Raw genomic sequence first — 12,088 nt, 5'->3', positions numbered from 1 at the left:
GTGCATTATGCAGAAGACCCTGCCTACTAGAGCTGCCCCCTTGACTAACATCATTAACAATGGCCCCCTTGATCTGGTTTGCATGGATTTCCTGTGCTTAAAATTGATTGCCGCTATATTGGTAACATTCTAGTAGTTACAGATCACTTCATTATATATACCCAGCTGTTCCCATCAAAAATCAGTGTGCAACTACTGTGGCCAAGGTACTGTGGGAGAAATATTTTGTCCATTATGGATTTTCTAATTGTATCCACTCAGATCAAGGTCAAGACTTTGAGAGCCACCTGATTAAAGAAATGTCAGATTTGTGGTATCAAGATATCACATACCACCACTTTTCACCCTCAAGGTGATCCCCAGCATAAGCGATTCATCAAATGCTGTTAAATATGCTGGGTACTCTAGAATTCCAGCAGAAATGTTAATGGAGCCACCATGTGAGCAGGTTGGTACATGCAGTCATTGTACAAAGAATGATGCTGCCAGATATTCTTCCTACTACCTTATGTTTGGGAACGAGGCCCAGTTGCCTGTGGATGTATGATTTGGAGTGTCCCCGGCGGCAACTCTGCAAGGATCCATCTCAAGCATATTGAGGTCTTTATTGCCTTTTTTTTTTTTTTTTAATTTTAATTTACTCTTTTTTCACCATAAATTTAAAAAGAAAATCTCTTACAAAGTCTGTCACCATCCTGTTAATATATAGGATGGTGTATATGTATATGTGTGTGTGTGTGTGTGTGTGTGTGTGTGTGTGTGTGTATATATACACACACACGCTCACTCAAACATTTTTTTTAATTTAATTAAAAAAAAACCTCCCAAGTAGGTCAGCCATCTGGCACCATGCTCCCATAGGCCTCTTGCACAAACAGACAGCCAGTTGCAATTGGTCTGACAGCTAGAATGGCATGATACCTGACTATGCATACTCTCCTCAGAGGTTGTGTTGTTGAGGAGGGCCTGCCTTCATCCATTTTCTTTGCATTCTCCTTAGAGCATGTATTTCTCCATGTATTTGTTTCAGTCCCTTAGTACCATGTGCTATTCCTGCATGTTGGAAAACTTGCTTGGTGTATCCCTTTGGAGTTAGGTAATTCAGAGATACCATTTTCCCCTATGATTAATACTTCATGCAATGATTTCCATGTAATAAACTCCTCAATTTTCAAGAGGGGGACTGTTACGCATACCGTCCGTGGCAGACCCATGGCATGGCCTTCTCACATTTCCACAAGGACTTCAGCCTCTGGTTCATCTTCGCTGGCGGTGGTGGGCCACCAGCTCCATCCTCTGGCCTCCCCCGGTGCCTGTGGCCCTGCTACAGTCTCCGGTGTTCCCGGTCCTGATGCCACTACTCATCGGGCTCTCCATGTGGCCCATGGAGAGATGCCACCACTCGCGCCGCACCCCTCCTTAGGCGTGCATGCGTGCATCGCTGATCCTTATGTAGGGACTGTGGTAGGAACCTAGCTGCGGCCCCGGATGATGATGATGTCAAACTGTTCGTAGTATTTAAGCTCAGGCTCCGCTCCATAGTGTTGCCTTTGCAACAGGTCTCCTCGCTGGTCGAGTACTCATTGCTACTAAGAGATTCGTATCTTCCCTGCGTTCCTGCACTGCTTATGCTTCGGATTGACTACACAGACTTTGACTTTGCTTTGTCTGACCATGCTACAGCCTATTTCCAGCCCAGACCTTTGCTTCGTCCGACTACGCTATTGACGATCTCCGTGATCAGACCTCAGCTTCGCTTGACTACGCTATAGAATATCTCTGTGATCAGACCTCAGCCTTGCTTGCCATTGCCTCTGGATTGCCGCCAGCCCTGACTCAAGCCTACCATTGGACGACTCTTCTGTCTACTTCCTGGATGTGGACTCATCAGGCTTTGGCCTACCTTTGCTCGAGTGCCCTCTGTCTGCCTTCGTTCCATTGGTGCCCGAGTTTCCAGGACATTATCTAGTCCAAAGTAGAACTGTAGCATCCCTCGCCTGCTGTCTCTGGACTGAACCCTCTCCTCCTGCAACTATACACAGAGGCCCACCTAAGTCCTGCTGGCCCCAGCACCCAAAGGCTCAACCCATGAGGAACAGCTGGTATAGGTGAAGCTCCAGCGGCCTCTATCTTTCAGCCCACTCCACCTGCCGATGGTTGGGACCTGTAGGTCTTTACCTACGGGTTGCGTCAACCCCACCTCGGCCCAAGGGTCTACCTCCGATGCACAGGGACTGGACAGGCATGTGGAAAGATACAGTGGGGTCCATACTCAGTACCTATTTAGACGGATAACTCAAAAGTTATCCATCTAAATAGAAAATATGGTGCATTCAGCTACTTATCTGGCTAGAATTTAGCCGGATAAGTAGTTATCCAGCTAGAATTTAGCTGGAAAAAAAAAGAGGTGTTCCAGGGATGTTCCAGGGAGGGGCTGAGAGGCAGCTAACCTAGCTGATAGTGGGTCTAAAATTATCTGACTTTATGTGGCCAGATAACTTGCTACTTATCTGGAGATATTTAAAAGATATCTGGGTAAGTAGCATTGTCAGTCAGTATTAAAAAATAAAAGAAATTGAAAGGCCTGCGGCTCTTAACTGTACCTTTAAATTTCTGGACAGCAAACATTACCGGGCTGTTTTGCCCTTCCCCCTTCTGTTTTCAATTTAAAATTTGGAATTGTAGACCCCCCTCCCCCACAGTATTTATTTACTTATTTACTTAATTAATTAAATTAATTTTAGTTTTATTGATTTATCAAATTAGACAGATAACTATGGTGTAATATTGTATTTATTTATTTAACATATCAAACTTAGAAATTAATTCTTCAATATCCGTTTTAAGTCTAATTATGATATAATCAAAAGAAATCAATTCTTTGTCCCTGATCATTTAAAAATGTTTGAACAGAGGAGAATAGCTGTAATACCCCCACAGTCAAGTGAAGGATAGAATTATGGCAAGCAGGATATGTACAATGCTTAATTTCTTAATAACTCCTTTTCTTATTTTCTCCCTTATTTTGGTAGGCCTCTGTTATTATAAATGTTGAGTAGAATTGATTTCTTTTGATTATATCATAATTAGACTTAAAACGGATACTTAATACGTCTTCAGAGAACTTTTTCAGTATTAAGGATCAAATTATAGGATAACCTGAGGGGGTGAGGCTTCGATTGCCTTATGTCCCCCAATAGTGCTTCATTGCTATAGCATGATACTATAGAGCATTTTGTAAAAGTGGAGGAAGGCTTGGATGGCCCTGCGCTCCCAACGGCACTACATTGCTGTAGCATGATCCTATGGAGCATTTGGTGAATTGAATTTTAGCAGGCAAAGGTGTGGTCATCCTGAGGATTGAGGATATGTTAATTAGTAAATTAATTGTATGCATTTAAGTTGTTGTTTGCATTGACTTATGCCGCAGCCATATCCATCCAGTAAAGATCTTCTTTGTGAATACTGGTGTGACAGAATTGTCTTTTACAAATGAATATGATCACTTGGGATGGGGGTTGGATAGTTAATCATGGGCATGCGAGAAGAGGCAATTGTCTGACCTGGGATGTCTGTGAACTCAATTGTTGATTAAGAAAGGCTTTCTGCCTTGTAAATTCCCCCTTCAATGGAAAAATCGCAATCACCTTTCCCTGGTCAAGCATAAATCACATTATATAATTGATGCACAGCTCAGATATTTAATTTGAATCTGGCTCATAGAAAATTATTGTTGTAGTTTATATTCTATGACACCGAAATTTAGAATGGAGGACTGTTTTCTATTGTATTACTTAAACAACATTCTTTTGTTAACCAGGTGATGACAATTGTGGAAGGAAAGTGATCACTTTCAGTTGCTGTCGGATGCCCCCTTCTCATCAGCTTGATCACATCAGGCTTCTTCAGTAAGTCTGTCTCTGGATTTGCTTTGTTTCACATTTCTCTTTAGGTTCTTAACCTCATCTCTTACTACTGAAACTATATTCATGAAAATAAGATCATAGTCATGGAATAAGGATAGTAAAAATGTGGTTCATGAAAGAATGCACCAGTGTAATCACTAATAACTAGTAAATTGAAAAACTATAATCTTTCACATACATCATAGAGATCTGCATTCGTTTTTGCTGAATTGGACAATTTCGCTGAAATTTTCCAATTCGGCATGTTTTGGGGAGCCCGAAAAACAATCAGGATTTTCCCATTTTTTCGCGAAAATTTTTTTTTCGGATTAATGCGCACTAACGGGGAGTTAGATTTTGTTACTTTTTATTAGTTTTTGTTAGCGCGCACTAACGGGGAGTTAGCACACACTAACTCAAACGATTTTTCGTGAAAAAAAGTCCCGAACCACAAAAAACCGACATTTCCAGCGGCAGCCGAAAAACGAAGAATGACATGAACACAAAAAACGATTCACATCTCTACATAATGCCTTTATTATCTTCTTTATATATACACATAACTTTTCATATCATATCCACACTTCTAGAAACCAGCGAACCCAAAATTGGAGGTGTAACAATACAAAAGAAAAGAAAAAACACTAATTGTCGAAAATAAGGTGGTGAGACCATATTGCACAGAGCAGAAGTGGAACTTGGAGCATCGTAACTTACTTGAGAGTAATTTACACCACTCTAAAGCTCTGATGTACTTTTGTAACCATTGATTTCCGACAAATAACTTTTTTTTTTTTAATTACTTTTTAAGGGTCCTAGCGTTAGGAGCGTCTTTTTATTTGAAATTCCCGTGTAAGTGTCTAATTATTCTTCAAAAGAATAAATTTATTTTTCTAGAACCTACTCACCTTGAGGTATTTTTGACAGATAAAGAACAGGGTTGAGAAACTGTAGGAAAAAGAATGTAATAGTCTCTGTTAGTATATTTATATACAATTTCCTGTAAAGTAACAGGTTATTTTTCCTTGTATATCCTCCCTTTATTGGGGACTTTATTTCTGAAGTACAAATGATATTATTGAGATCTTCTTTTTTTATTTCATGTACTAAAGTTATTTTCTTGATTTTTTGCAAATGTGATAAATTTGTTAAAAATCTGATTAAATAAAAAAAAATAAAATAAAACAAGCTTAAATGGAATGATTTATAATATGGTGGAACTTATCTTAATATGAGTCTCATTAGAAAATCCGCAATGTTCTCTTATTTCATAAACACTTGACACAATATGGGGTAGATTTTAAAAGCCCAGCGCGCCTAAGTCCCGGGGCTTTGCTTGGGGGGCGTGTCGGGGGCGGCGCAGCATTCGGGGCATGTCCGGGGACATGTCCAGAGGCGTGACGGAGTTCCGGGGGCGGGGCCGAGTGCTCCGGCACAGTGGCCTGTGTCAGGGCAGGGAACTGGCGACGCACGCAAGTTACGCCTGCCTAACTCAACAAAATAAGTTAGGGGAGGGGGATTTAGTTAGGGCTGGGGGAGGGTTAGATAGGGGAAGGGAGGGAAAGGTGGGGGGGGGGAACAAAAAAAAAAGTTCCCTCCGAGGCCACTCCGATTTTGGTGCGGCCTCGGACAGAATGGAGGCAGGCTGCGCAGCTCGGCGCGCGCAGGCTGCTGATTTTGCATAGCCTTGTGTGCGCCAACCCCGGATTTTAAAAGATACATGCGGCTATGCGCACATCTTTTAAAATCCGGCGTACTTTTGTTTGCGCCGGTTGCACGAACAAAAGTACACGTGCGTACTATTTAAAAATCTGCCCCTATGTGTTTTGGTTTCTTCAGCAGGGGTTAAGTTCATATATCATGTACTTGCATGATATACGAATGGTATACTTGCAATGACAAGTCCCATATTTCCTGACAACAAACTTGCTCATGAACAAAAATTCAACCATATACCTAAAACAACTGAGACTACTGTCTTGGTCAGTATCCTACTCACTTGACTGATGTCGCACGTTGATGTTATTTTTAAAATAAGCTGGAAAGCTTTCTGGTACCTGTGTTGTAAGTACGTCATTATTCTCACTTTAAATTGAAAAATTGTTAAGATTAAGTTTAAAACCTGATCTGGAGACAGACACAAAAAATCTATCTTAATGAAATGTCATTAAATCTCCAATTCCTACAAAAATAAAGGTTATATCAGGGAGCACCATTCTACCTCTTCATTCATGCTGAAAACCCAGCATTGCTCGCTTAGAGGAAATGACTTTATCAATGATATATCACTTGAAATTTTCAAATGTATGATTAGTAGCCAGACAGCGACTGACTATTGGAACTTGTTCCTTCCTGGTCTTTAAACATCTCCAGTGTTCTTGGAGCTGAGTGCATATTGAGCACTTGGTTCTACCAATATAAACAAGAGGGCAAGTACATTAGATGACATTGTTAGACTCACATGAAGTGGAAAAATTGAGTTGAACCTTAATGTGAGATATAGCATGTGTCCAAATGGGTTCATGCAGTGACAATGTGCATAGATCACAGTGGTCACATGAACAATAACCCTGATTCAAACTATTAGTTAAATTTGTAGGGTTTTCTGGAATGATTGCTCTGATCATATGGTTATTAATATTGCATGCAATTAATGGAGATTCTTGAAGAATGTAATCTTGTACTTTAAACTCATGCAAAGCAGAACATATTATACGTGTTCTCCCTGTTAGCTAATTTTTTTTTAGAATATATAGAATTTGTTCTACTTTGCACGAGTTTAAGGTATTCTGGCTAAGCATTTCTTCACAAGAGGTTATGCATTGTCCAGACAATGTCCACTATTAGGAATAATTACCACACAGCACTTTATTCAGATAGATCAGCTTTACTAGAATACCGAGGTAAATAAGAATCATCCATACTTTGTGTGGTACATTTTCCAGGAAAGCATCATGGCTTTTCAGTAGCTTAAGATGTCATTGGCATGTTTTATCTTTACATGAAATATTTCATGAACCTCTGTTATTTGCGTACACTCAGGGGTTAGAGCAGCCATTTGGGAAAACTCTACAGATTTAACTAATAGTTTGAATCTGGCTCCCATAGTCAGTCAATGTATGGCTACTAATCATACATTTGAGAATCTCAAGTTGGGTATCATTGATAAAGTCATTCCCCCTAAGCAAGGTAGTGATGTTATCAATTTTGAACTATTGAGAACAACTCTGGATTTTCCATTTAAACACAGTGTTACCTTTTGGCATGAATGATGAGAGAGAATGGTGCTCCCTGATATAACCTTTCTTTTTGTAGGACTTAGTGATTCAATGACATTTCATCGTGACAGTTCTATTTTTGGTGTATGCCTCCTAATCAGGTTTTAACTTAATCTTAGCAATTTTTCATTTTAAAGTATGAATAATGACATAGTCATGTCACACGTTCTAGAAACCTTACCAGCTTATTTTAAAAATGACGTCAAAGTGCAGTGTCTGTCAAATGAATGGGGTACTAACCAAGATGGTAGTCTCAGTTGTTTCAGGTATATGGTTGAATTTTTGTTCAGGAACGAGTGTTTTGACAGGACATATGGTATTTGTCATTGCAGAACCACAAGTGCATGATATATGAATTTAGCCCCGATGAAGAAACTGAAATGCGTATCTTGTCGGGCTGTTTTTTTAAATAAGAGAACTCTGCAGATTTTCTAATGACTCATAAGTTCACCCATATTATACATTATTCTGTTTATGCTTGTTTTATATACAAACTTAAAAGTTCCTTAGCGTGTAGCCGGATGGACTCAGGACCAGTGAGTTATATACTCCCTTGCTAGCAGATGGAGATGGAGTAAGGTTTCAAAGCTGACTTCACCTTAGATATACCTCTGCAGTGACCTCAGCCCTTCAGTATCTCTCCATCTCCTACCAGATGTGGACGTGCTTTCCCTACACCAGCATTGGTGGTATAGCAAGATTGCAGTACTCTGAATAGTAAAATTTACCTTTAAACTGGAGATCGATTGAGTCCCGCTTTCCTGTGGTGATACCTAAAGGTCCCTCCCCCAGTCGAGAATTCCTGAGGTGATTTTCGAGATCCCTCAGAGGTGTGCTTTGGTCCAGTAGCTAGTTCCTGGCATGGACTTTGCTGCTGAAGCAGCAGAAAGGCAGCGGATGCAGGAAGCCGAATGCGGCGGTGACGGCCATAGCCCTCTTTCTCCTCAGCCGGAGACCGTCTCTGTACTCAGCCAGTAAAAGCTGAACCCAGGTAAGTAAAAAGAGAAGAGGATTCCTTCCTATTTAGAGACATGGAAGGACTTCGGTCAGTCTTCCTCTGGTCTCCTTGCTCAGCACGCCGTACCGACGACTTTCCCGATCCCATTGGGGTAAGGGAAGGGTGCTTCCGAGCAGGTTGAGTGGCCCCCTGATGGACTAGGTCCCACTTCAGGCTCGGTGGGCACTCCACATGGTGGGCCGTGGCGGCGCCATCTTGCGCATGGTTGTGTGCATCTTCATTGCTCTCCATAACCGTTGGTACACATGGCGCGTGCCGGCTCTGTTCACTTAACGTCGCACATATGTGTGTGCATAGTCGCACACACAGGTTTACGCATATGGGCACTTCTACTTACGTGCACTGGTACCGGATCTGAGTGCGCTCGATTCCTAGTGCTAATCGGCTGAGTACACAGCTACCGTTAATTATGGCCCCGGCAGCAAAGAAGCATAAGCGATGCTCTCTTTGTGCTGCCTGCCTTATTATTGCTACACAGTCTGACCTGGAGTCCTTCCTATGTCAACACTGTGAGGAGGCCCAGGGAGGATTGGACTCCAAGCCCAGCTCCTCCCATTCAGAAGATGGGTCAACCATGACCTTATCTGGTAGCACCCCAGATCTGAATAATCCCGGGTCTGGGTCTACACTGGGAGAGGGAAATTCAGCCGTACCTACCCCAGTTCCTCCTGGGCTAGGTATGGACCTGGCAGCCTTTTCTTGGGTGGAATTTGTTTCAAGGCTTTCAAGCCTTCGAACAGGCGCAGTCTGTCCCTCTTGCCCCGGTCTGGACTGAACCCCAGCTGGGAAGGCATTGCTCTTCCAGCCCTAACAACGGGTCTCGAGACATGCCTCGCCTCACCAAGGGTATCTCTGACAGGACCCAGATACCACGGTTGATGAAAGGGATGCAGATTCTTTGGTGGAAGGGGAAATCCCGCAAGGCTTGGAGCCATATCGGACCATGAATATGACCTATGATTAAACTTAAGGCAGAGTGATTGACAGGCATGGATTGCCACACAATGACGCCTATTATGATGGTCAATTAGGAATGCGCAGAGAATTGTTTTACATCAAGAGGTGTGGGGATTTAGAGTTATTTTACATAAGTTACACTGGTTCCCTTCTCAAATTAAAAGTTAGAGGGCGACATTAGGGGTCAATGGTTTTTCCTTATACATGAATTGCCAGCCCTGGTTTCCCAGACCCTGATGACTCTGGGAGTTCCTAGCTTGGACCCTATGATGGAACCTAAGAAGAATCCCATCCTAATGTCTTTACGGAAAGCCTCTTGACCCGGAATGGGATGCCCCGGAAGCCAGTTTTAAAAGAGGTCAGGCATTGGAAGCTCTCTACCCACTGGATCCGGCAGCCAGAGAATGCCTGCGTTTCCCCAAAGTGGATGCCCGGGTCTGCGCTGTTTCAAAGTGAACAACTATCCCAATGGAGGGAGGAGTAGCATAATAGGCGGTTGGAGTCCATCCTTAAACAAGCCTTTGATGCAACAGCAATGTCACTACAGATTGCTTCTTGTTGTGCCCTGGTGACTCCCTCGTGCCTGCTTCTCGAGAGAGAGGTAGATTATTCAGGAGTGCCTTCCAGACAGGCTATAGTCCTCGCCACTGCATTTTTAGTGGACACGGGCTCTGACCTAGTCTGTACCTCGGCCAGAGGAGTGGCTTCAATGGTGGTGGCCAGAAGACAGCTATGGCTACGTAGTTGGTCAGCAGACATGACCTCTAAGGCAAATCTCACAACGATGTCCTTTAAGGGATCCCTCCTATTCGGTAGCAAATTGGAAAAGCTGGCCAGTAAATGGGATGAATCTCCAGTGCCTTGACTACAGGAAGATAAGAGAAGAAATGTTGCAGCGCCCCTCGCTGATGAAATGGTCGGACCAGGGGCTCCCAGCACTTTCGACACTATAGGAACTCATCATTTCAGACATCTCGGTCCTCGGGATGGTCTCAGTCCTTTCGGAGTCGACAACCAAAAAGAGTGCCTGGTTCGGGATCAGGCTCGACCCGAACTCCCCAGTGAAAGTTTGCCGACCCATCCACGGGACGAGGTGATAGGGGGTCGGCTATCTCTCTTCTACCAGTGGTGGATTGAGATCACATCGGACAAATGGGTGCTGGATATCATATGAGAAGGATATGCACTGGAGTTTCGCAGCATTCCTCGAGACATATTTATGATGTCTCCGTGCCACTCCCAGCACAAGAAGCTAGCAGTGGAATCTACCTTAACAAGGCTCCTCAATTTGAGGGCAATAATTCCAGTACCTACACCCCAGGAAAATATGAGGCGCTATTCCATCTATTTCATTGTACCCAAGAAGGAGTGCTTTCGCCCCATCCTGAACCTCAAGAGCAGCAACTGTCATCTATGAGTAATTCATTTATGAATGGAAACTCTATGCTCCGTCATAATGGCCATACTGCCGGGAGAGTTCTTAACCTCCCTGAACCTATTGGAGGCTAACGTCACATTCCAATCTGACAAGACCACCAGCGTTTCCTACACTTTGAGGTGCTAGGCGGCCATTATCAGTTCCGGGCACTACCCTTCAGCCTGGCCACCGCCCCTAGAACATTTTCCAAAATTATGGTGGTCGTGGCAGCAGCACTGAGGAAAGAAGGAATCCTGGTGCACCCATGCTTGGATGAGTGGTTGATCAGGGTGAAGTTATTAGAAAGAGCCTCCAGGTGACCAACAGGGTGATGTCCCTGCTTCAGGAACTTTGTTGGGTTGTGAACATGGACAAAGCAATCTCAAGCCCTTCCAGTCCTAAGAGTATCTGGGACTCCAGTTCAACACCATACAGGACAAGGTCTTCCTTCCACCCTCGAGTATAAGGAAGATGATGTGCCAAGTGCACTAGTTGACGAACACAATATGTCCCAGCATGTGGAGCTATCTTCAGGTGCTTGGTCTGATGGCATCAACCTTGGAGGTAGTACCATGGGCGAGGACACACATGCGTCCACTCCAACACTCCCTGCTGTCACGTTCGAACCCACAGTCCTAGGACTATTCAATTCACCTACACCTACCAATGGAAGTATGTTCTCTGCTTCAGTGGTGGCTGCAGGAGGCTCATCTGAGCAAGGGTATAAGTCTGTTCCCACCGGACTGACTAGTTCTCATGACAGACGTGAGCCTCCGGGGGTGGGGAGCTCACTGTAAGGAACTAGAGACCCAGGGCCATTGGACCAAAAAAGAGGTGCGCTGGAACATAAACCGCCTGGAAGCCCAGGCAATCAGATTAGCATGCCTACAGTTCAGCCACAGGCTTCAGTGTCAGGGCATCAAGTTTACTTAGGTAATAGCCACTGCTATTAATTGCATCAATAGCATGGGATCTTCTTAGTAGTTTGGGTACTTGCCAGGTTCTTGTGGCCTGTTTGGCCTCTGTTGGAAACAGGATGCTGGGCTTGATGGACCCTTGGTCTGGCCCAGCATGGCAATTTCTTATGTTCTTAAGGTCATTTGCACCACAGGGGACTAGTCTTTCTAGTGGCTCCAGATTAGCCCAGATGCCTGTGGTATGCAGACATGTGGAGGTTTCTTGTGGAGAAACCCTTATGCCTTCCTCCGCTCAAGGACCTGCTCCAACAAGGTCCGATCCTTCACGAGGACCCGACTCTATTTTGTCTTATGGGCTGGCCCTTGAGAGGGCTCGCCTGATGAAGCATGGGCATTTGGCAGCAGTATCTTCCACCTTGCTCTGCGAGTGGACATTCTCGACGTCCTAAGCATATGTACGGATCTGGAGAATATTTGATGCCTGGTGCAGGGAATGTAAAGTTGCCCTTCGGATGGCCCAGATCTCTCTGGTTCTGAAATTTTTACAGGACGGCCTTCATAAAGGATTATCCCTCAATTCCTTAAAGGTCCAGGTA

At 43.7% G+C, this 12,088-nt stretch overlaps 1 protein-coding gene across 7 annotated transcripts in view; it reads left to right on the top strand.

Annotated features, from left to right (window-relative positions):
- Window positions 1-12,088, top strand: part of ARHGAP8 (Rho GTPase activating protein 8) — a 347,233-nt gene that overhangs the window by 92,581 nt on the left and 242,564 nt on the right. For all 7 annotated transcript variants that reach the window (XM_029600083.1, XM_029600080.1, XM_029600084.1 and 4 more), the window contains one exon: window positions 3,821-3,908. In XM_029600083.1, the coding sequence (XP_029455943.1) occupies window positions 3,821-3,908 (88 nt within the window). The remainder of the gene's footprint in view (window positions 1-3,820; window positions 3,909-12,088) is intronic.

The sequence above is a fragment of the Rhinatrema bivittatum genome, chromosome 4 (genome assembly GCF_901001135.1).
Source record: "Rhinatrema bivittatum chromosome 4, aRhiBiv1.1, whole genome shotgun sequence".
Taxonomy (NCBI): Eukaryota; Metazoa; Chordata; class Amphibia; order Gymnophiona; family Rhinatrematidae; genus Rhinatrema; species Rhinatrema bivittatum.
This window is presented reverse-complemented; position numbering and strand designations above follow the sequence as displayed.